The following is a 20,479-nucleotide window of genomic DNA, read 5'->3' as shown; positions in this document are numbered from 1 at the left end:
TGTTTCAGCTGTGTTCTAATGTATTGGGGGGGGGGGGGGGGGGTGGGTGGGGGGAGTACTTGTTAAAGAGGGTATTTCTGGTTGGCTAGGGCATACGCCTAAGCCAGGCAGAACCCACCACTCTAGTAAGGGACAAGGTTGTATATAAAATTAGCCTTCGTATTATCCAGAACCCATTAGAATAGTAATCCCACAATGTACACTGGCCTGGTCTTGTATATAATCCCTTGGGAATATTGCCTACTGCCAGTTGGCACAATCGGGCCACTGTCAGAGCTATCATAAAAGCACAAGTAGCAAATGTAAAACACAACCAGTAATTACTGGCACCAGCACTTCGGCATAAATCATATTATGCATAAATCTCCGAAGCATAAACACATTATGCAACCTCTGTAGGCATAAAACACATTATGCGTAAATCAGCCGGGCACCACAGTAAACTGACCAGATACATACATACCTTTAGGGCCTTGCGCTCTTCCACCATCCCACAGATGACCCCGGCCAACTGACCTTCCTCTGGGTCTCAACTGCCCTCTGTCCAATATGTCAGGGCTGCTCCAGGACAGTCTACTGGCCCTCTGGCTGCCAATGCAGTGAACACCTAGTGCGCACAGTCCCTGGGTGCCAGGCATGCACTCACCCCTCCTTCTCCTCAAAGTACTGCCCCCCCCCCCCGAACTTTGCAGCGAGAGCGCTGCACCCAAGCAGTTCTGGCACTTACGTGGCCTCCCGAGCCCTACTTGGACTTGAGCTCATGTGGCCCCAAAGTTGCAGTCGTCCGCCACGGTCAGGCGGGCTGGCTGTGAAAACAGCACTGGCACCTACTGTGCCCTCGGAGCCAACAAAAAGGGGGGGGGCATGGACAATATGCCCCGACACCAAGATCACAACTGAGCCCCACTCACCGGGCTCTCTGGGGGACTTGGCAGGGCTTTGCTGGCCAATCCCCGGTCACCAACAAGGTGTCCTGACAAGTCCCGCCCTTGGGACCTCTCTTTAAACCTCCCCATCGGTCCTCCCGTACTGCAAGGTGCCTCAATGGGCTGCGTTCTCGGGGCCTCGTCAGATCGGCCTGCTCTCCCTTGCGGCCACAGGAGCCCTCGAGGCTCCTACTCCGAGACTTCTCTAATGCGCTGGGGACAGGCACCGACAATGTGCCTCAGGTTCACCCTGCATTAGACGCCTCTCTTCCGCTACACGGGTGGCTCTTTAGCAGGTTCCTCTCGTCTCAGGAGAAGGCACCGAAAATGTGCCTTCGGGGACCCTGCAATACCTCAAAGAGCCACACTAACCAAGCTTTGCTCTCGCTCGGACTCCCCTCGTGGGGGCTGTGCTCACGCTGCACAGCCGCTCCCTCTGCAACAGACTCCACTGAAGGTCCTCCGGCACTCTCAGGGCGGGGACGCGGGGCTCCTCTCGGCCCACTAGTAAAACAAATATACTGATCATGGACAACCAAATACTATAACACTTAATACAGGGAGCACTTGCTCTTTGACACTGATCAGCTGTGGCAAAGTGCCCAAAGCATCTAAGTTGGCAACACCATGTCAGAAAAAGGTCTAGGAGGAGGGCAAAAAAGTTTAAGGGACTTGGCCCTTTGTGGCTAAAGTTCAACAGTACTCTACTGGTTTTCTAAGCTCACGGCCTTACTCGGCCCATTTTGCTGTATGTGTTGGTTGTGAGGAAATTGCAGAGATACTGATCGATACTCCTATGTATGCAGCGTGTATGTGTAGCATGAAGAAGGAAGGCAAATTAATCTCAAGCGGCTAATCCTTACAGATTGATGTGCCTGTCAGGAGTGACACTGCCTTGTATGCGACATGTGTGTCATGAAGGGGGAAAAGAGGATCAGTCTTAGCTGGCGGCTGGAGGAGTTCACCAATGGAGGGGTTATCGAATCTTCGCGGGAAACACTTTTATCCCTGGAATTTTCTTCAGACAAGAAAATGTGGGCCATCCTCTCTCTGATGTCATCGCGGCTATGTCCAATTTAGCTGCTACCTGCACAGACCTCCTGCGTTCTGTTTTTTTTCCCTTGATTAGGGGTACATGTAGCTGGACTCTGTCCTTTCTGTTTTTGCTTTTTTGTGTTGTCATTTTCCCCGGGCCCCCGACTCCTCAATCTCCTTGAGCTGCTGACTGTCTCTTTGTGAGCCGCCCGGGACATTGATCTCTGCCCAGTCAAACACTGCCTTTGGGTCCGTGAAGAATTTGGTGCCCCCATTTTTTATGATTCGAAGACGGGCTGGAAAAAACACAGAAAATTGTATTCCTTTTTGGCAGAGCATTTTCTTTGCTTCTATGAATGTGGCCCATTGCTGTTGCACTGCTTTTCAGTAATCAGGATAGTTCATCACGCTTATCTTCGACTTGAACTGGTCCGTGTTGCCTGGCTGCCCTCAACATAGCGTCCTAGTCTCTGAAATGAAGCAGTTTCTGGAGCAGCGGTCGTGGAGGCATCTCTGGGCGGGCAGCCAGGCCAGGACCCTGTGGGCCATTTCCACTGAGAAGAAAGGTGCGAGTTCAGCATCCGGAGTGAATGATTTGAATCAAGTTTCAATGTACCTTTCAGCATGAGGACCTTCTACTCCTTCTGGTAGGTTTATCACACAGATGTTGCTGCGGCGGGATCGCTCCTCCTAATCGTTCGCCTTCTCCTCTAACTTAGTCACCTTGGCCTGGAGACTCCGCATACTGTCCTGGTGTGTTAAACGGTTGAAGGCTGTTCAGGGTTTTGTCTCACTCTTTTACTCTGTTGGCCAACTTTCGGTGATCGTCACGTAATAAACCAAGGTCCGAGGACAGGGCCCTAATTTGTCCTCCATTGTGATACAGGAGTGCTCTATTGCTGCCAGCACTCTGTCCAATTTGTCAGACATTTATTTATTTATTATTTGAGCTTTTAAAGCGCGACAGCTACCCAAAAGGGTTTTCCGGCGCGAAGATAATGCTGCTAGCAGAAGATAGAGGCCATTAAGTTATTGATCAAAAAGCCAGGTCTTGACAGCTTTACGAAAGCGAGTGTAACAGTCCTCTGACCGAATATCCAGAGGGAGGGAGTTCCATAACTTGGGCCCCAGATAGGTAAAGGAGCGACCGCCCATTCTGGAGAGTTTGACCTTAGGCACAGAAAAGAGAATTTGGGAAGAGGAGCGAAGGGAACGGGTAGGAGAATAGCACTTCACCAAGGTCTGCAAGTACCTAGGTGCCACCTTATTCCTAATCCTATGCATGTAGCTAAGCGCCTTAAACTTCACTCGGTTGTCCACCTTCAGCCAGTGAAGGTCACGAAGGCGACTAGATATGTGATCAGTTTTGCGGCAGCTACTGAGAAGGCGCCCCGTGGCATTTTGCACAAGTTGCAGGTGTCGAGTGACTGCCTTGGCCACTCCTAGGTAGAGTATGTTGCCATAATCCAACCGGGAGGTGACCAAGGCATTAACCACAGATCTCTGGGCGTCACTGGGCAGCATCCACAAGATCTTTCTGAGCCAGCGTATGATGGTAAAGCATGTTGATGACACCTTGTTAGCCTGACCCACCCTGCATTGTCAGACCCCTGTCGATGATGACACCCAGGTTACGCACCTGCTCCGCAGGAGAAGGAAGCGGGCCTAACTCTGCAGGCCAGTGTCTGGGGGACCAAAGATCTGGTTTGTGCCCGAGGACGAGGACCTCCGTATTCCCCCCCGCCCCCCCCCCCCCCCCCCTCCCCCATTCAGTTTGAGAAGATTGTGGTTCATCCACTTGGCGATTTTCCCAAGTCCAAACTGAAGGAGAGAGGTGGAGGCCTTGTCAGATTTAGTAAGGGAAAAGACAACCTGTGAATCGTCTGCATACGTGAACAAAGTAAGTCCGACGGTGTCTGCTATGTGGGCCAGAGGGGTAACATAAAGATTGAAAAGTAAATGACTAAGAATGGAACCTTGGGGGACACCGTGAGGCTGGGAATAAATATTAGAGGTGGTTGAGAGAGAGAAAATTTGGAAAGTGCGGTCATAGAGGAAGGAAGCCAGCCAGCCAAGGGCTGATCCTTCAATACCCATGGTGGATAGTCAAGGAGAATTTTATGTGAGATGGTGTCAAACGCTGCGCTGAGGTCAAGCAATATCAGCGCGGCCGTCTCACCTCTGTCAAGCAGGGACCGAAGATTCTCCGTGATGCCCAGGAGTGTTGATTCCGTAGAGAACCTGGCCGAAAACCTGATTGCGAAGGATGCAATAAGTTATTTGTGGTCACAAACTGAGTGAGGTGGTGATGAATGTGTCGCTCTAGAACCTTAGAAAAGGCAGGCAACAATGAAATAGGGCGATAGTTTGAAAGAATCTCAGGGTCTGCAGTAGGGTTTTTCAGCAGCTGCGTGATCATTGCATGTTTCCAACTGACTGGGACGGGAGCAGTCTTGAGGGAGAGGTTCAGAGTGGAACAAATCGCAGACAGTTGCGGGGGATCAAGTGATCGGAGTGCAGCGATAGGTAAGGGGTCGGAAGGGGAGCCAGATTTTATTTTACACAGAATTTCAAGAAGACCATCCGGCTGTAAATCGGGCCAGGTTAGTAACGAACCAATAGTGGAAGCCAAGTGGCGGTTAGCCACCGTTGCATATGTGGAAGAAACCACATGGTTGTTATGGCTGTTTTGAGTGGAAATAGCCTGATGGATCTTGTCCACTTTGCTAGTAAAAAACTGGGCAATTTCGTCACACTTACGGCTCGACAAAGGGGGAGCTTCTGCTGTAGTTGGGGAGCCAGCAAGGTTTTTCACCAGGCCAAATAATACTTTCGATTTGGCGATAGCATCAGTTATGGTTTTGGTGACCAAGTTGGCCCTGGTCAGGGCACAGGCTTTATGATAGGTTTTTAGTGCATTTTTAAGCCAAGAGTCCATCAATATAGCTGCGGTTTCGGCGTCAACTGATGCAAGCAATTCTGCGGGAAGGTGAGTGGCCAATACGTTATTTAGCGAGACAATGTCCAACTTTTTCCATGCCCTCCTGCTTACCGCATGGGTATTTCTGTGTAGAGCTAAAACGTTCATAGGTGTGACCCTAAAACTAACTAGATAGTGGTCAGACCAAAGAAGGGGCAAGGCCGGATGACATTGTAAGTGTGATAAATTGGAAAAGATAGGATCTAAAAGGTGACCACCTTTGTGCGTTGGGCCGTGATTGTGGAGAATAATGTTCATTGCCTTGATCGGCAATCAAAGTTCTAGTCGAGGAGTTGTTGGAGTTCTCCAGATGAATATTAGTCACCCACGACTAGCAAAGTACTGGAGTTTGTGAGGATAGAAGAAATGAGTTCGGACAGATGGGTAACCCAGTCATTGGCTGGGCCGGGTGGGCGGTAGATTAAAAGGCCCGTCAGTGAAGTTTTAGGATGGAGGGCAAGTTTGAAGGACGCAGCTTCACAGTTATTTAAGGCGGTGTGATCCAATTGGCATTGGTACACATTTTTGAAAATGATAGCAATGCCCCCGCCAACTTTCGCCACCCTATCGCACCTAACAATGGCATAGTTGGCAGGAAGTGCTTCCACGATGTCTGGTCCAGAGCCATCGTGGAACCAAGACTCAATGACAAACAGAGCGTCAGGTTGCGCCTCGTTTAGGAGATCAAAAATCTCCCGTCTGTGCTTGGGTACAGAGCGACAGGTCATACTAAGAAAGTTATATGCAGTTTTAGAGATAATCGGCGTTTGAGGTGAACAGCTATGGCACATTGATTGCGGTGTGTTAGTATCCGATGTTTGAGTTTGGTCTAGGTCCATCAGTGGCTGTTAACATGCTGAGACCGTTGCCTGTATGTAGGCCATTTGTTTGGTTTTGTCGCCCTATATTTTCTTCCGGGGCTCCACTGTGCTTGCAGATTCTTTTCAACTTCTGACCAATCGCCTCCTTCACGAAAGTGCCCAAGAACTACCGATCGCAGAGGTTGCTGGCCAGTGGGAAGCGGATTACTTCTGTTACCTGTATCACATCCGCACAGCTCCTCCCGGTCAACTCCGGGATGGCAGTCAGCGGGTATGTTTTTTTTCTGGGGCCCCAGGTATTGAGTCTGACAGCAGTTCTACAGTAGCACCTAGTTCTCAGCACCAGCATACCAGGTAATCTCAGTTGCAGTTGCGAGCCAGGTAATCTCCGCTGCAGTTGCATGCCATCTCTAGTGCCTCTTTTCTTCAACCCCGCAGTACAAGACCTCCGGTACTCACTGTGCCTAGTCGCCGCCGCTGTCTCTCTCGTTGGGTGATGGGGAGGAGGGAGAGTGCTTCACCACGGGGTCCGCCAACCGCAGACTCTGCTGCGGTTATTTGTTCGTTCTGGGGCCTGCTCTGCGCCTATCCCTGTGGTGCCAGCTGTTGTTGGCACGCATCCTGCCTTTCCGGGAGCATTCCTGTTTTAATCACCGCCGCGGGCCCAGTCCTGGTGTTGCTTTCAATGGGCCCTGGGCCCCCTCCTGTCTCTATCCCCCCCTGGGGGGGCCAGGCTCCAGAATTGGCAATTTCTCTTCTCTTCCCCACCGCAGCGCTTCCCCGGCACAGGTGTCTTGGATTGTCCTGGCTGCTACAAGGTATTCCCGCTGGTGCCTTAGCTCTGCCGGACCCGCCAGGCAGCAGCCTCCGCCCAGCCGGCTCCGGATCACTGCTCTGCACAGTCTCTTGGCAGTGTGAGGGCGCACAGGTCGACTCCCCTGTTCCTCATGTTAAGTGCCTATCTGGGGGCCCGCCATGCTTACCGGGCACCCCGCAGTCCGCGTTCTCAATGTCCCTTGCCCCCCCCCACGCAAAGCCTCTGCCGCCCACAGCGCTTAGTTGGCGCTGTTATGCCCTATGCTGGGCCAGCGGGGGGGGGGCGCTTGTTCACAGAACCGGACCTTGCGCTCGGCTCGTCTGGATCCTTCCCACATGCTCAGCTCTGCTTCGCGCCTGAATGAGGGGCGTCAGCTGCTCTCGGCGCTCGACACGCACACCAGAGCTGCTTCTCAACTGGGGTTGAGCCTGGGGCCGCTTTCAGTAGATTTGAGGCTCCTCCAGGGCTCCACTCCTCATTTTGCCCGACTCCACGATCGTGGTGCTGGGGGCTACCATTTTGTGTCAACCAGTTTCTCGCTGTGTATTGGCCTGGTTGTCAATGCCCCATCTGTCGCCGTTTGGGCAACTTGTAGGGACGTTATCCAGTCCCCATGACCGGGATAGTTGTCTGCACTGGGCTGGCGGCTGGAGCTCTACATGAGCACGTCCTCCATCTTCGTTAGCATAGCCATGCCCTTGGACTTCGCCACCAATTGTGCCACCTACTAAAGTGAAAGTGCTAGAATAACTGCAACCTATCAATGTAGTTTTGCTGTTGTGCTTTTAAACTGCAAATTCGACTTGTCAAAACAACTCATTTTGATAGGACTAAATTTTCCAATTAGATATTATTTTGTCACTCCTATGTAGGCCTTATTGCCCCGTAAGCAGCGTGCATAGTAGTTACTATTAAACTTTAACATGTCCTACTTTTAAACCTGCCCTTGCAGTGGAATAGGCCTTCAAAGTTATTTTCACTGTAGCAAGGCTGGCTGTTCCGTAAGAAAACACTGGGTTACATTATTACACTTAATCATGCTAATTTCAGTTCGGAAACAGCTAGAAACATAATTCCGAGACGTTTTACTAATTATTCAGACGCCAATTTAATGGTAAAATTACATTTTTCTGTAACTATTAAGGGAAAGGTACTTGACACTTTTTAGTTACGTAGATTTGTAAAGTGCACTGTAACCTGCCAGGGTATCCTGGCACTGCGCAGTTGAATGTGCCTAGCCCTGCCTAGATTAGGATTGCTAATTGACAAGCCAGGTCAGTTTCTTGCGGAATTTAGGGATAGAGGAGTCTGTTTTATGTAGTAGATCATTCCACCCTTTAGGAACGATTTAAGAAAACGCCCGTCTTCCTGATCTGCTTCTGTACTTGCGTAGGATATGTGAGATTGAAAATCCTACAGATGCAACTGTTAAGGTAAGTGGGGCCTAGGATGTATAGTGCCTTGAATGTGTGAGGAGTTTGAAATTACTGCTTTTGTGTATCTGGAGGCAATGGAGCTCCCTGAGGTGGGAAGAGAGTTCTGTGTGGGAGTTTGGGGACCAGTCTGGCTACTGAATTCTGGATGGTTTGTAGTCTTTGTTACATGGTGATCCAAATATAGAGGATGTTCCCATAGACCAACTTGCTGGTGACTAGGATGTGAGTGACTGATTTTCTTGGTTTGCCTGGAAGCCATTTGAAGATCCTCCTCAGCATCTTTGCTATATGGAAGCAGGATGTAGTGACAGTATTGACTTGTGCTGTCATGTCCAGTTGCTATTGATTCCAGTGTTCCCAGCTGAATGCTGTGTGTGGAAGTGTGGCAGAGTTCAGCCGGCCACCAATTGGAGTCCCATGGTTAAGCGATCTTGCTCGAGATCACTACTACGGTTTTGTCCGTGATTAGTTTGAGAGGGTTGGCTTTTGTACAGTTAGCTATTTTGATCATGCAGGTGGTAAACGTATTTATTGTGTTGGGGGATCTTGTTCGATAGGGAGTGTAGGAGTATTCATTTGAGTAGGAGAGGATGTTTGTGTGCAAGAATGACATTCGCTAGAGGGATCATGTATGTGTTTTGAAGCGGGTAGGATTGAGTGATGAACCTTGAGGCACTCAACTTGTGAGTTTGTGGGCCTGTAAAGATTAAGGAGCCAGACTGAATGCTTGTGTTATGTTTTAAGAATGATAATTCCCAGCAGAGTGCAAGTCTTTGGATCCCAATCTCCTGCATGTTTTTCCTGAGGATGAGGTGAGATTGTGTCAAATGCTGCAGATGGCAGGAGAATGAGGGCTGCCGTGTCTCCTCTGTGAAGGATCATGCAGTGTTTGTCGCAGCGAGGAGTGCTGTTCCTGTTCTGTGGTTAGGCCTGACTCCAGACTGTGTGGCGTCTAGGAACTGTTAGTTGCTGAGGTGCTCAGTGTGTGAGGCCTTGGTTGATTAGTTTCTCTAAGACTTTTGCTTAATATGGTAGGAAGGAGGTGGGTTCTGTAGTTTTAGAGCGTGACTGTCGGATGGTTTCTTAAGCGGGGCCGTGAGTGTGGTGTGATCCTGGTGTCTGGGAATGTGGCTGAGTCGATGAGGATGGGCGTCAGAGCTATGCTTATTGGTATGAGTCCTTTGGTCAAGGTTTGGTGGGGGCAAGTGTCAGATGGGTCCACCGAGTGGGCAGCGCCAGTTTCGGCACAAGTGACGGCTAGCTACAAGGTCAGGATTTAAGATTTGCACAGATTCATAAAATGAGAAAAATTTAATGTGGGCATATTCACATAGTAGTCCTAATCGATGTTTTTGACTTAAACCAATTTTCTCCTGGCTCCACAACCAACAACGGGAAGCTTTTAACCAGTTTGTAAGAAAAGGATACTACATTATTAAAAAGGGAATGAGGACTAAGGCTGAATAAGAATTTGCCATTAGCGCAAGACTGGTTATGCCCAGGGAACACTTTTACCCACTGGAATGCAGCATTCTTCTTGGCTTGCATCTTTAGAACCTATAACTTACAATACATTTGAAAATTTCCCATGTGAGGACTTAGGAGGCATTTTTTACTGTTCTAATAAATAACAAATGCATCCTCATCCATGACTGAAACTCAGTATGTATATTAAGAACTTTCAAAATTTGCTAGAAACTTCTGCCTTGTCAGAGGCGAACAACTTGGGAGAAAAATGTGACGTACTTCTATTGTAGGACTCGATCCTCTGATACAGAGGCACCAATTGTATATCATTTACTAAAAACATATTCAATAAATGTGCCCCATTGTTTACACTGGGGGGAAAAAAAGTTATGCAAAGTTAAACGTCATGACATAACATCATGACCTCGGACCTTTTATGACCTTATTTGTTTGCAGTTATTGCTTAACTCGTATGCGTTTTAAGATTACTCTGTAGCAATATGCTACATTAACTGTATATTCTCAAATTATGCTTGTAGTTCATACATTCATACATTCAATTTGAATGTGTGGTTCTTATGGAAAGGCACAGTCGTTATGTAATTACATTCGTACGCTTTTCTTCCCATTTTACCTCATGAACCACAAAGTAATTTTTCCTCAAAAATAAGAGTATTAACGTAACTCTTGATCAAGAAAGAGACCTTAACACTGTCCCACCCTATCACACCATTCCTCCTCCACACCTGATCCATTTGAGCTTCTTCCAAAATGTGGAGCAATACACGCTTAAACTATTAATCCATAGCAATCCAAACCAACCTGTTTTTTCACCCGTCATTAATAAAGTATAATATTTTATGCCTTAGAAACATAGTCTAAATGGGTGTCACCTGGTTGCCAACCAAACGGACTCATAATCCCCACATACTACAGTACTTTATCCTGCTGACCTGGGACTTTAATATGCAAATTGAAGACTGTGATATGTTGGCTTGCCATAATCCAGTCGAGAAGAGTTGTGAAGGCTGCTAGCAGGGACCTGTTGCCAGGTGCTACTGAGGAAGACTGATTGAAGGCCTTGCAGCATCAGATGATAGACCATGACCCAGATCAATGCAAGCCAACATGGATTGTGGGGCTGGCCAGGACCATTGACTGGAGCCTCATATTGTGTCGTCTGATGCACCTATGGTGATCCAAAGAGTCCTTGGAGGTGCCAGTGCTGTTGATGCAATGCAGGGAGGTGCAGTAGTCTGCTGCGGCTGATTAATCCTTTGAAGTGAAAGGGTGAATTATTCCAATTTTCCTTGGGAAAAACTCTTGTAATGCATGGACTAGCTTGCCATCATCGTCCACTACTCTACAGTGTCGCCCTGAGACCTCGTGAGGGCACACCACTCTATACCCGTGCAAAATGGCTTCTAAGTGAGTGCACATTGCTTCAATAGGATCCTCTAGCCGAGTCATTACCGCAGAGGAAATTATGAGACCAGAAAGCCCAAATATCCTATGATGAGACACATCACTGTAGCACTGTTGATTACACGAAGACAATTCAAAGATGCTGCAAACATGCAACAGATTTCTTTTAGCAACCTGAGGCATATTGGTGCTGACACTAGTTACTGGTTGGTGTTGTACATAGATGAATCTTAAACGTCTGCTGGGTAAAGAAAACCAAAAACTGAGTAAACTAGCTTATGAACATAGAAAACTCTTAAAGAGACGTTGCAGTTAGAAACCTTGCCAGCTGGTATAGCTATGTCATCTGATGTGTTAGAAATGAACTCCAACTACTAAATATGAAGCTGTCAAGTTGATTAATGAGAAAATTGACATGGCACTCTGAGTAGACTAGCTGAAAGACTTATCAAACCGCATACTTCGCTCAATATGGCTGAACTTTACATATTGTATATTTAGGATGAGTCTGTCAGTGGAGAACGTGTTTGCCTCATGGAACGACAGTGATTTTAAGTAGAAGCTGAAAATGAACAGCTTGAAGCACGCTTCCACAGGAATGACATCCGCTGTTACTGATAGCGGAGTCCACAGCTATTCGATGACTTGAGATGTTTGTAATGCCAACTTATCCTAGGTGTTTGGTGTAGAAAGAGCACATAGGTAGTTTGCACAAAAACCACCACCGAGCTATTTGCCGTGGATGATAATTACTAAATTATTAACCTATCAAGACCTGGACATTTCCACAAGACTAGCTAGAGACTGTTGCATTACAGTAGATAATCACTCGCCATATGCCTCTATTGTAGTTCAGACCACTAGGAAGACATTTATAGAATCAAAAAACATCTGGGGAAACTGCAGCATACAGCACTGAGCATTTAATGTTCAAAGTAACAAAATCGTGGAAGAGAAGCAGATAGTCTTCACCAATGCACGAGAGGCTGTCTCATTCTTCCAGAAACTTGCAGGGAAGTGAACGAGATTGGAAGCTGTAATCCTTCATGATGAAGACTGTACCTAGACCTGCACCTTTAAACTAGACTGCTTTTGCTCTAATAACATTGTCAACCTATCACTCATTGGGGCTCTTAGCCGGAACAAAGGGCCTGATGGACTATTAACTGAACTTTAGCTAAATATTGCGTCATTGTGGAATTTATGGCTAAAACGTTCGACAAGACCTACTTTCATTGTCCTGCTAAGGGCTTGGACAACCTGACTGGCAGTTGCGTACCCACACATTCAGAAGTTCGACATTCCTGTTACAGAGGACTCCTCTATCCCCACCAGGCAGCAATACTTTGCTCTGAAATAAGGTGGGTGGGGGCGAGGGGTCATCACTTTGACAAGCCCTCAACTTTAGTCAATATATATGGCTCCAGCGTGGATGCTGCAGAATTCTACAACATTTTAACCATAGCCAAACGCCAGAATACACCATAATTTGAGGAAGTGACTTCTGTTTGGTCTTAAACATGGAACTTTATCCAGACTTTCCATAGGTTATCGATGACCTCAGTGAGGGTATTAGTTATGGAAATATTAGGTGTGGTAGTGATCTGGTGCATAAGATGTGGACCGGAGCAGAGTTTCTCCTTTTGCTAGTCAGTTTGTGACTCTTTTCTAGGCTAGATTGCAAGCTGGGCTCTAGGTGAAGGGCTTTGGATTTAACATATATGCTAAACACACCTAGCCAATCTTCAGGAACACTAGATCTAGAACCACCTCTGGGGGTGCGTGCTTGCGCACATTTGGAGGTTCCCCTCAAATATTCTAAGGAATACTGATTTGAAGGCTAAAGTGCACATGTTTATAAAAATATTTTGACATTAATGTTGGCTTTGCGGATAAAATAGCCACAGTGTGGTATGTATATGTGGACTGTTGCATTTCTAAACTAAAAGGGGGGTCTTGTGCCATCCCCATTGAGCTACAACAGCTAGAGAAACACTGATAACTGCCCTGGAAGTGAGGTATACGCAGTGAGGTAAGGCATTACTGGCGTTTCAAAACCTGAAGTCGTAGTCTTTAGAGAATGGGGTAGCAGAGAGGTGAAACTTTTCAACTAATCAAGGGCTAACACTACGATGAGGGGGAATGCCCTGATAAAACTTAACCATGGTTTATTAAAGGCCATAGGGCACAAAGTATTGTGACTGCAATCCAAGAGTTTTCAGTGCAGGTGGGTAGCAATAAGAGTGGAATACTTGAAGTGTACCCTGAAGACTACAGATGACTGCACACCTTCATTTTGCATTGACAAAACCCTGCTAGACAGCTGTCTAGAAGACCTCACACTAGCATAGCTAGGTTATGCCCACCGATTTCAAACCAACCCCATTAGCTTAGCTCATGTTACTTCTATACAAAGGCTTGTTAGAGGACAATGCCTAGGTGTGGGTGGACTAACTGCCATAATATATCAGGCATTTAGGGGATTACAAAGCACTACATTTACTCCGTCTACAGGGGCTTAAGTGGATGGGATAATGCTGCAATCCAGTACAAAGCGGGCACTGTACACAGTCCTAGAGAAACTAAATTAAATTGACCTACTATGCAAGTTCTTCTAGCCACTATCTTTAATTAACATTGAAAATAAAATTGTAGCCAAAGTTATTGCCACCTGCCTTACTAAGTAATAGTAAAAAAGGACCAATCTGGGCTTATGCCAGGTAGAGCCATTACTTGTAATTTACTTACATTGTTTGAAGTCCTCTGTCAGGACAGGGTAATCCTGTAATGTGGCAGTCTGTTGATACAGAGAAGGTCTTTCACTCCACGGAGTGTTCACCTCTAATATAGCACAATCAAATAGCCTTTCGAAGTTACTTTGTTACCCTAATTGAACTGCTCTACTCAGAACAAAGGGCACCCTTGCCCATCCCTCTGATCACGGTTAGAGTTGGTCATCGGCTCACTGGTGTCCTGGCTCACGGAGCATCATATGCACAGCATTCTACAGTTCTCAAGGGATAACATGGTGGTATGAATGTATGCTAAGGATATCTTGTTTGTCAGATACCCAGAATAGAACTATGTCTCCCATAATTGCAGAACTTACATTTGGCAACTATTTTGGCTTACAGAAATTGGGAAAAATCACAAGTATTTCTGTTTAAATACCCAGCACTGACATGTAAGACTTCCCACCTAAGTGGAGTGATGGTGCAATCAAACATCATGGCATAAAAATTCATAGACTAACCTTGATAACTGAATTATAGCCCAGTGCTGTAGAAGCTGGCTGGTCAGGTGGGTCAATGGATGGCTTTGCCTCTTTCAGTACCTCTCATTTTGCTGACATTTCAGTTTCTCATTCCATATCTGATTACACTGCCCAAAACATCTTCCTAGAACTTTGCACCATCCTATTGCGGTTCATATGGGCAGAAAACAGCCTTCTGTAACTTGGGATGTTGTAAGCACTCCATTTGAGAGTGGGGGTTACTAGGTCCCAAACCTAAAGGTATATTTCAATATGGCCCAAGATAAAATCACTGGGATGTTGCACATCACATGCGTAGTTTATGATGTAGGAAAAAGAGCAAGGGAAGGACAGTCTGCAGACCATTGTGGCTGACAAGCCTAAAAGATATAGGGAGACAATGGTGTCTGTGTTGGGCCTGGCATTGACCTTGCATTTGGCACTGTCCTCTGCATTTGACACAGTAAACCATGAAAAATTGCTGAACAGACTCCGGGACAGGATGGGAATATCGGGCACTGTCTTGAAATGGTTTGATTCCTTCCTCAAAAATAGAACGCAAAGATTCCTGATCAACCAAAAACTATCGACTTCATGTCCTAACACGATTGGAGTGCCCCAAGGATCTACATTATCTCCCTCATTGTTTAACCTGTATGTGGAACCGCTCACGGAAATTCTTCGAAATTCAAAAATAGCCTTTCATATGTACGCGGATGACACACAGCTATACATTAAAATTGCATCTCTGGAAGACCTCAAGAGAATGAACGAGGCCTTACAATCAACATTACAATGGTTAACAAGCAATCATCTGAAGCTAAACACCCAGAAAACAGAATTCCTACTAATCTCACCGTTAAAGAACCGCACAGAGTCTAAGGAATGGTCAAAAATGATCACAGCACTCAACTGCACCCCAACGCTAGTTGAGTCGGCGAAATCGCTTGGAATCACACTCGATGAGAACCTTGACATGAAAACTCACATCAAAGCAATGGCAAAAAGTGCCTGTTTCCATTTGAACTACATCAGAAAAATGAAATCTTACATCTCGCAGGCGGATCTTAAACTAGCAATCCAATCCTTGGTAATCGCGAGGATTGAATATGGCTGCACAACTTTAGCCCGGCATACCCAAAATCTCCACAGCCACACTAAAAGCATGCCTCAACGCAGCCGCAAGAATGATCACCGGGTCGAAAGTTCGACCATATCTCTCCACACTTGAAAGCATTAAACTGGTTACTGTACAAAGCCAGAATTCAACTAAAAATGGCATGTATCACCCACAAAGCACTTCACTACAGGACACCTAGCTACCTGGCCCAGAAAATTGAACTATCAGGAGGAAGCAGACCAGCGAGAAGTGCCAAGGAGTTTGTACTGAAACCACCCATCTTCCGGAAGAAGAAAACCTATGATAGAGCTTTCTCAGGAGCAGCACCCAGAATATGGAACTCTCTACCACCAAACATTAGAAAAATAACACACACAGAATCTTTCAAGAGGGAATTAAAAACTTTTCTAATGAGCAAATACCTTCCATAGACGAGTCTATTTGTTTTGAAGCTCCACGTTAGACCATGGTAACTGTGTATTCTGTTCTACTGAGCTATACTTTTTGACAGCACTTAACCAGACATTGTTCTATTGTAGAAAATGGTATATGTTAAATTTGCTTGATTGTATCTCATCTGCCTCACTCACTGTAAAGCGCTCTGATACCCATGGGTCTTGTTCGCGCTATACAAAACTTTTCAAATGAAAAAAAATATATATTAACCAGTGGGGTACTCCTATATCCACCCTCCTGTGATACCGATTGAACACATTCTAGTTATGGCATTGATAGGGTGCATGGGGAGATTTTGTTTCTCAGTTTTCTGCAGAAGACTGGAATGTGACAACTAGATCAACTTTATGTAGAGATATTTCTGCCACTAGTAGACTGTAAAAGTGAAGGGACTCATACCAAATACACATTTAAATTCTTCACGGATTTTCATAGGGAGATGACCTAGTTTGTACTCTTCTCTAACATCACACAGACACAAGACACGAGGGAATGGGTGTGAAGTAAATACAAGACTGCAATGCAGAGACCGAGACTTGTCTGTAAGGGCAAAAGGTGAAATGCAAAACCAACATGGTGAGAGTTCAGATAAATATTGGACATACTGCTGCTCTCATACTGCAGAATCTGGTTGGTACATTGTTTATTGCATTTTAAGATCTTGTTTCGTGCATATCCTTCCCCATTCAACCCACCTAAAATGTATCCAGAGGCAGGTTGAAGCTGTAATAGAGGTACTGATTCCTGGTAGGGCTTCATGCACATGACCTGGCGCTGCCCAAAGTTACATGATTACTTGTACAGTCTATAGCATGCCGTTACTATAGGATAAAATACACTCCCGACTTCACTGAAGATGCTGTTTATGGATTAGGTCGGTTATATCCTAAAGAGTCTTAAAAAATTCACTGGATGGTTCTAAAATTAGTCAACAGCGGGGAGTCTGGCATTGATGATCTAGTTCCCCAGAAGATACTGTGAGATTGTACTTTTAATAGGGAGTAAGTGTACTGTTCTGCCACTCAACAACTTATTTTCTGCGCATTTGAGACATACAAGTGCAAACTCAGATTACACTTAACTCGCATAATTAGACACATGACATGGAGATGGTATATAGAGGAGATATAGATGAGAAAAAAGCAATCTGATATTATAATGTAGTCAACAGGTGGACATTTTGTTCTAATTTAACGAGTACTGATTTTGCTTGATGCGACTATCAATATGAACTGTAATTCCCTACTAACACTTGATGAATGAGCAGAATTAATTAATTGGAGATGTGCTGATGCTGCATGGAAGAACTTTGTGTTAGGAAGGTAAACCTGGGCAGGGCTGTGTGTTCATGTAAGTCGCCAAATTTACTGTTTGATAACCGATCAGTACAGTTAGATATATCCGAATGGAAAAAATAAAAGAAAAACAAACCTAGACTAGATTGTGAGGTGTAATACTTGTTTTCGATTTAACTAATTTTGCTGCCACCTCTAGCTAATGTCTGCACACTTTTCTTAAAGCTTCAAAGTGTGGATGCTCGCGGATTGTCCTGACAATTCTTCGACCATTTTTGACTCGTAGGGTCACCTCTATGTTGGTGTAGTGCTCAGTAGAAAAAAGGGTTACTGCCATCTGGCTCGTTGCTCTGAGTGACTTTGCATACATATCTACCTGCACATTGTTTAATATCTGCCATTCAGTACATGCTTGGAGAATACAGCTAGTATGCATGATGAGCCGGAGCCACAAATCAAAAGTTTGAACAAGCTACCTATTCATAATATTATATTAATTTGCAAGTCCTAGCAGCAGCATAATCCAAAAGGGTTGTTTTATTCAAGATAGTGTAATCTACTACATTTGCTCAATTATGCGTTCCTTTCTTCTTCCTCCCCAGGTGATGTGGTCGTCCTTGGTGCTCTGGCTGTCTCTGGCCAGCTTGGGGGAAGCATTGCTTTGCCCAGATGGGAATGTCTGTGAAGAAGGCACAAGTTGCTGTCCGATCCCTGCTGGAGGGTATGGCTGCTGTCCGCTATCGCCGGTGAGTGTTGTAGTCTCTCTAAAAGGGAATGAATGATTACCAGTAAGATGCAGTTTTTCATAACCTGTTTCTTGTAGGTCTGGACTATATTGGTTTGTTTTCCAGTCTAGCGGCTTGTTTGTTAGACTTTGTCGTTCATACAGACTGATAGCGCCTACTATTGCTCTTACCACAAGAATCAAAGTATTTGGATGATTATAATCTTGCTGTACCAATGAAAGTTTATAAAAGACAGTCACAGGACATAACGTTGTAGCAGGGATTCTGCTCCAACACAGAACTGTGCATAGAGACTTGGCACCTCAGTGAATTAGGGTGTGCCAAAACTCCCCTTAGTACCTAATATCCCCTACCAGACTAGCATCAGTATCTCATTGGTTCTTCCATAACACCAATGATTTAGACAACCCAGAACATGGAACTTAGATTACCTCAGGCAATGTGGAACACATGAACACTCTTTCGCTATACGCTCATACCAGTCCAAAACCGGGAGTAAATGAAGATGCTTGCAAGTTTGAAATATTTATTTCTAATGCCGTGTTCTCATGCGCAGTATCTTAGCTAATACAAGCAGACCTATTATAAGCAACAAGATTATCAGCATAGTTACTATTCCATGACATACAAAGGGAGAACGCTTGTTATAATGCTAAATGGAAAAGGGTTTAAAATATACCTATATTTCACCCTCCCTTGCTAGTAGGTTATTTTATATCTACAGAAGGTGTCTTAGGATTACAAGGGTGGCCCAATACCTCTGGTACTTAGCAGAGATGGATCACATCAGATTCTGCACCAGCTCTCAGCATGCAAATGTTCTCCAAGTGTGTATGATCATGCCTACGCAGTGCATTATTAAACGCGCCAAAATCAGAGGTGGTCACCGCTGCAATATGTTATGTCTAGAATGTGCGCTGATCAGTCCGAACAACAACCACTGTGTCTAAATAACCTTGAAGGCATCGGCACTCACTGTTCAGACTAAGCTTACCAAGCAAGGCTGTTAATATAGAAAAACATGTTATTCTTGTGTAAAGCAAAACAGTCTGCTAGACTCTAAACCATTAATAAAGTGGCGTTTAAACTTCTAATAAGCTCATATCAACTTAACGCAGTGTGAATGCAAGGCTCAGCCCCACGACAACTAAGACATGCCCTAAATTATATTGAAGAAGCCACATGAGAAAATACACAACTATGTTAATACCCAACAAGATTTGACACAATTACTCTGTTCATCCCTACCAGATGGGCATACCCTGCGCAGGATAGAGTACGCTGTACTTTTTCTTGAATTTATAGTTGTTGGTCCGTGATCTAAAGCTCTACTCCCATCTTCAATAATCAGCCGAAACTATTAATTGTACAGTTAAAATGGCTGCTAATTTACACATTTCACTCAGTATGCCATATTCCTTCATTATCTCCGGTATTGTGAGTGCCATTCCCTATAATGTTTCATAATTGTAATATTTTCACCAATTAATATTTGTTTTTTAGTTTTATGAACTTACAATTGTGACAACAAACATCCTGGTGCATACAGCACCTTCATCAAATTTAGATACCCTATACCTGTGACACATGCATTGATATGTCATTCTCAACCCCCCCCCTCGCCCCCTCCCCCCCCTCATGATTCATCAAACTATCAGAGGAACCATGATGCAAGATCCGATTTTTGCAAGCCAGTGGTGCTTTGGTCATTACTGCCTCCTACACACTTCCTTCCCTCCCTCCCTTCCACCACCACCAGCCGATCCACTAAATGTGCCATGTCAATTGTTCATCATGCTGGGCTATAAATCGTGTGTGGGAACCAATGAGAAAACCATGTTCTATTGTGGCATAGTATTTAAGATCCTGCCAAAGGCCACCCTCTTGCAGGAGTTCCATCCCCAGCTGCACCTTCTCCCAGGAGCGATTCATAAGCTTTCCCTAGGTCTGCAGATTACCCAGCACTTTGAACTAGTCAAGAGGAACCACATTTTGCTTTTCCTCCGCTAGTGTGTTCATTCTGAAATGTCTGTGTCATAAGGATAAACTGGGGGTTCTTGAGCTAATCCATCCCATCGCTATGCACCTATGCTCCAACACCAGCATCAATTCTTAGTTACTTGTGCTGCATATTCTTCCCATTCACCTTGAGCATCAACCCTAGTAGCCAATGTTAAGGACCTATTTCCAGCGGTATTCCTGTAACTACAGATGAGGTAGTTAACGCCTCTTCTGAAAAGAGGCACATATCTGGGTGCACTGCCATGCTAAATGTCCAAAGGAGGCCCTCCCTGCATTACACTTGGGGCAGGAAGCTGTTCTTCCATGGTATGTTGTTTAGACCCTCCAGTGTACGTTAAGTTTGGCAGAGGAAGTTTAATTGTATCAACTTGAATCTTGTGTTGCCTCTAGCAGCGCAGGCAGAATCCCAGATCCCGTTAATTAACTCGTCCCTAATATCTGTTTCCCATGTAGGTCTCCTTTTTGCTCTGTCAAATTGCAATGCTTTAAACATGTACGTTACTGCATGACTGGATCAGCCCAGGTGCAAAACTACCTCAAGTTTTCATGTGTTTGCTAGAGCAGCCAGGAAGCCAGTCAAGGTGCCCCTCGTGGTTCCAGCAGGTTTTGCATATTGCATGAAGCGTCTGGGCCCACTACAAATATCGCCTGAGCCTCCTGGAAAGTAAGGACAGTCTCCA

The 20,479-nt window shown here is 45.5% G+C and overlaps 1 protein-coding gene across 11 annotated transcripts in view; it reads left to right on the top strand.

Moving 5' to 3' along the window:
- The window catches only part of GRN (granulin precursor), a 1,328,618-nt gene that overhangs the window by 273,060 nt on the left and 1,035,079 nt on the right, over positions 1–20,479 (top strand). For 10 of the 11 annotated variants that reach the window (XM_086923912.1, XM_086923907.1, XM_086923905.1 and 7 more), the window contains one exon: positions 17,634–17,777. In XM_086923912.1, coding sequence (XP_086780038.1) covers positions 17,637–17,777 — 141 coding nt within the window. In that variant the 5' untranslated portion in view covers positions 17,634–17,636. Of the gene's footprint in view, positions 1–17,632; positions 17,778–20,479 lie in introns of all 11 variants that reach the window. The other variant, XM_086923904.1, reaches the window with a different exon arrangement.

This window comes from Lissotriton vulgaris, chromosome 5 (genome assembly GCF_964263255.1).
Source record: "Lissotriton vulgaris chromosome 5, aLisVul1.2, whole genome shotgun sequence".
NCBI classification, from domain to species: Eukaryota; Metazoa; Chordata; class Amphibia; order Caudata; family Salamandridae; genus Lissotriton; species Lissotriton vulgaris.
Note: the sequence above shows the minus strand (reverse complement) of the source record. Positions and strands in the feature narration are given on the sequence as shown.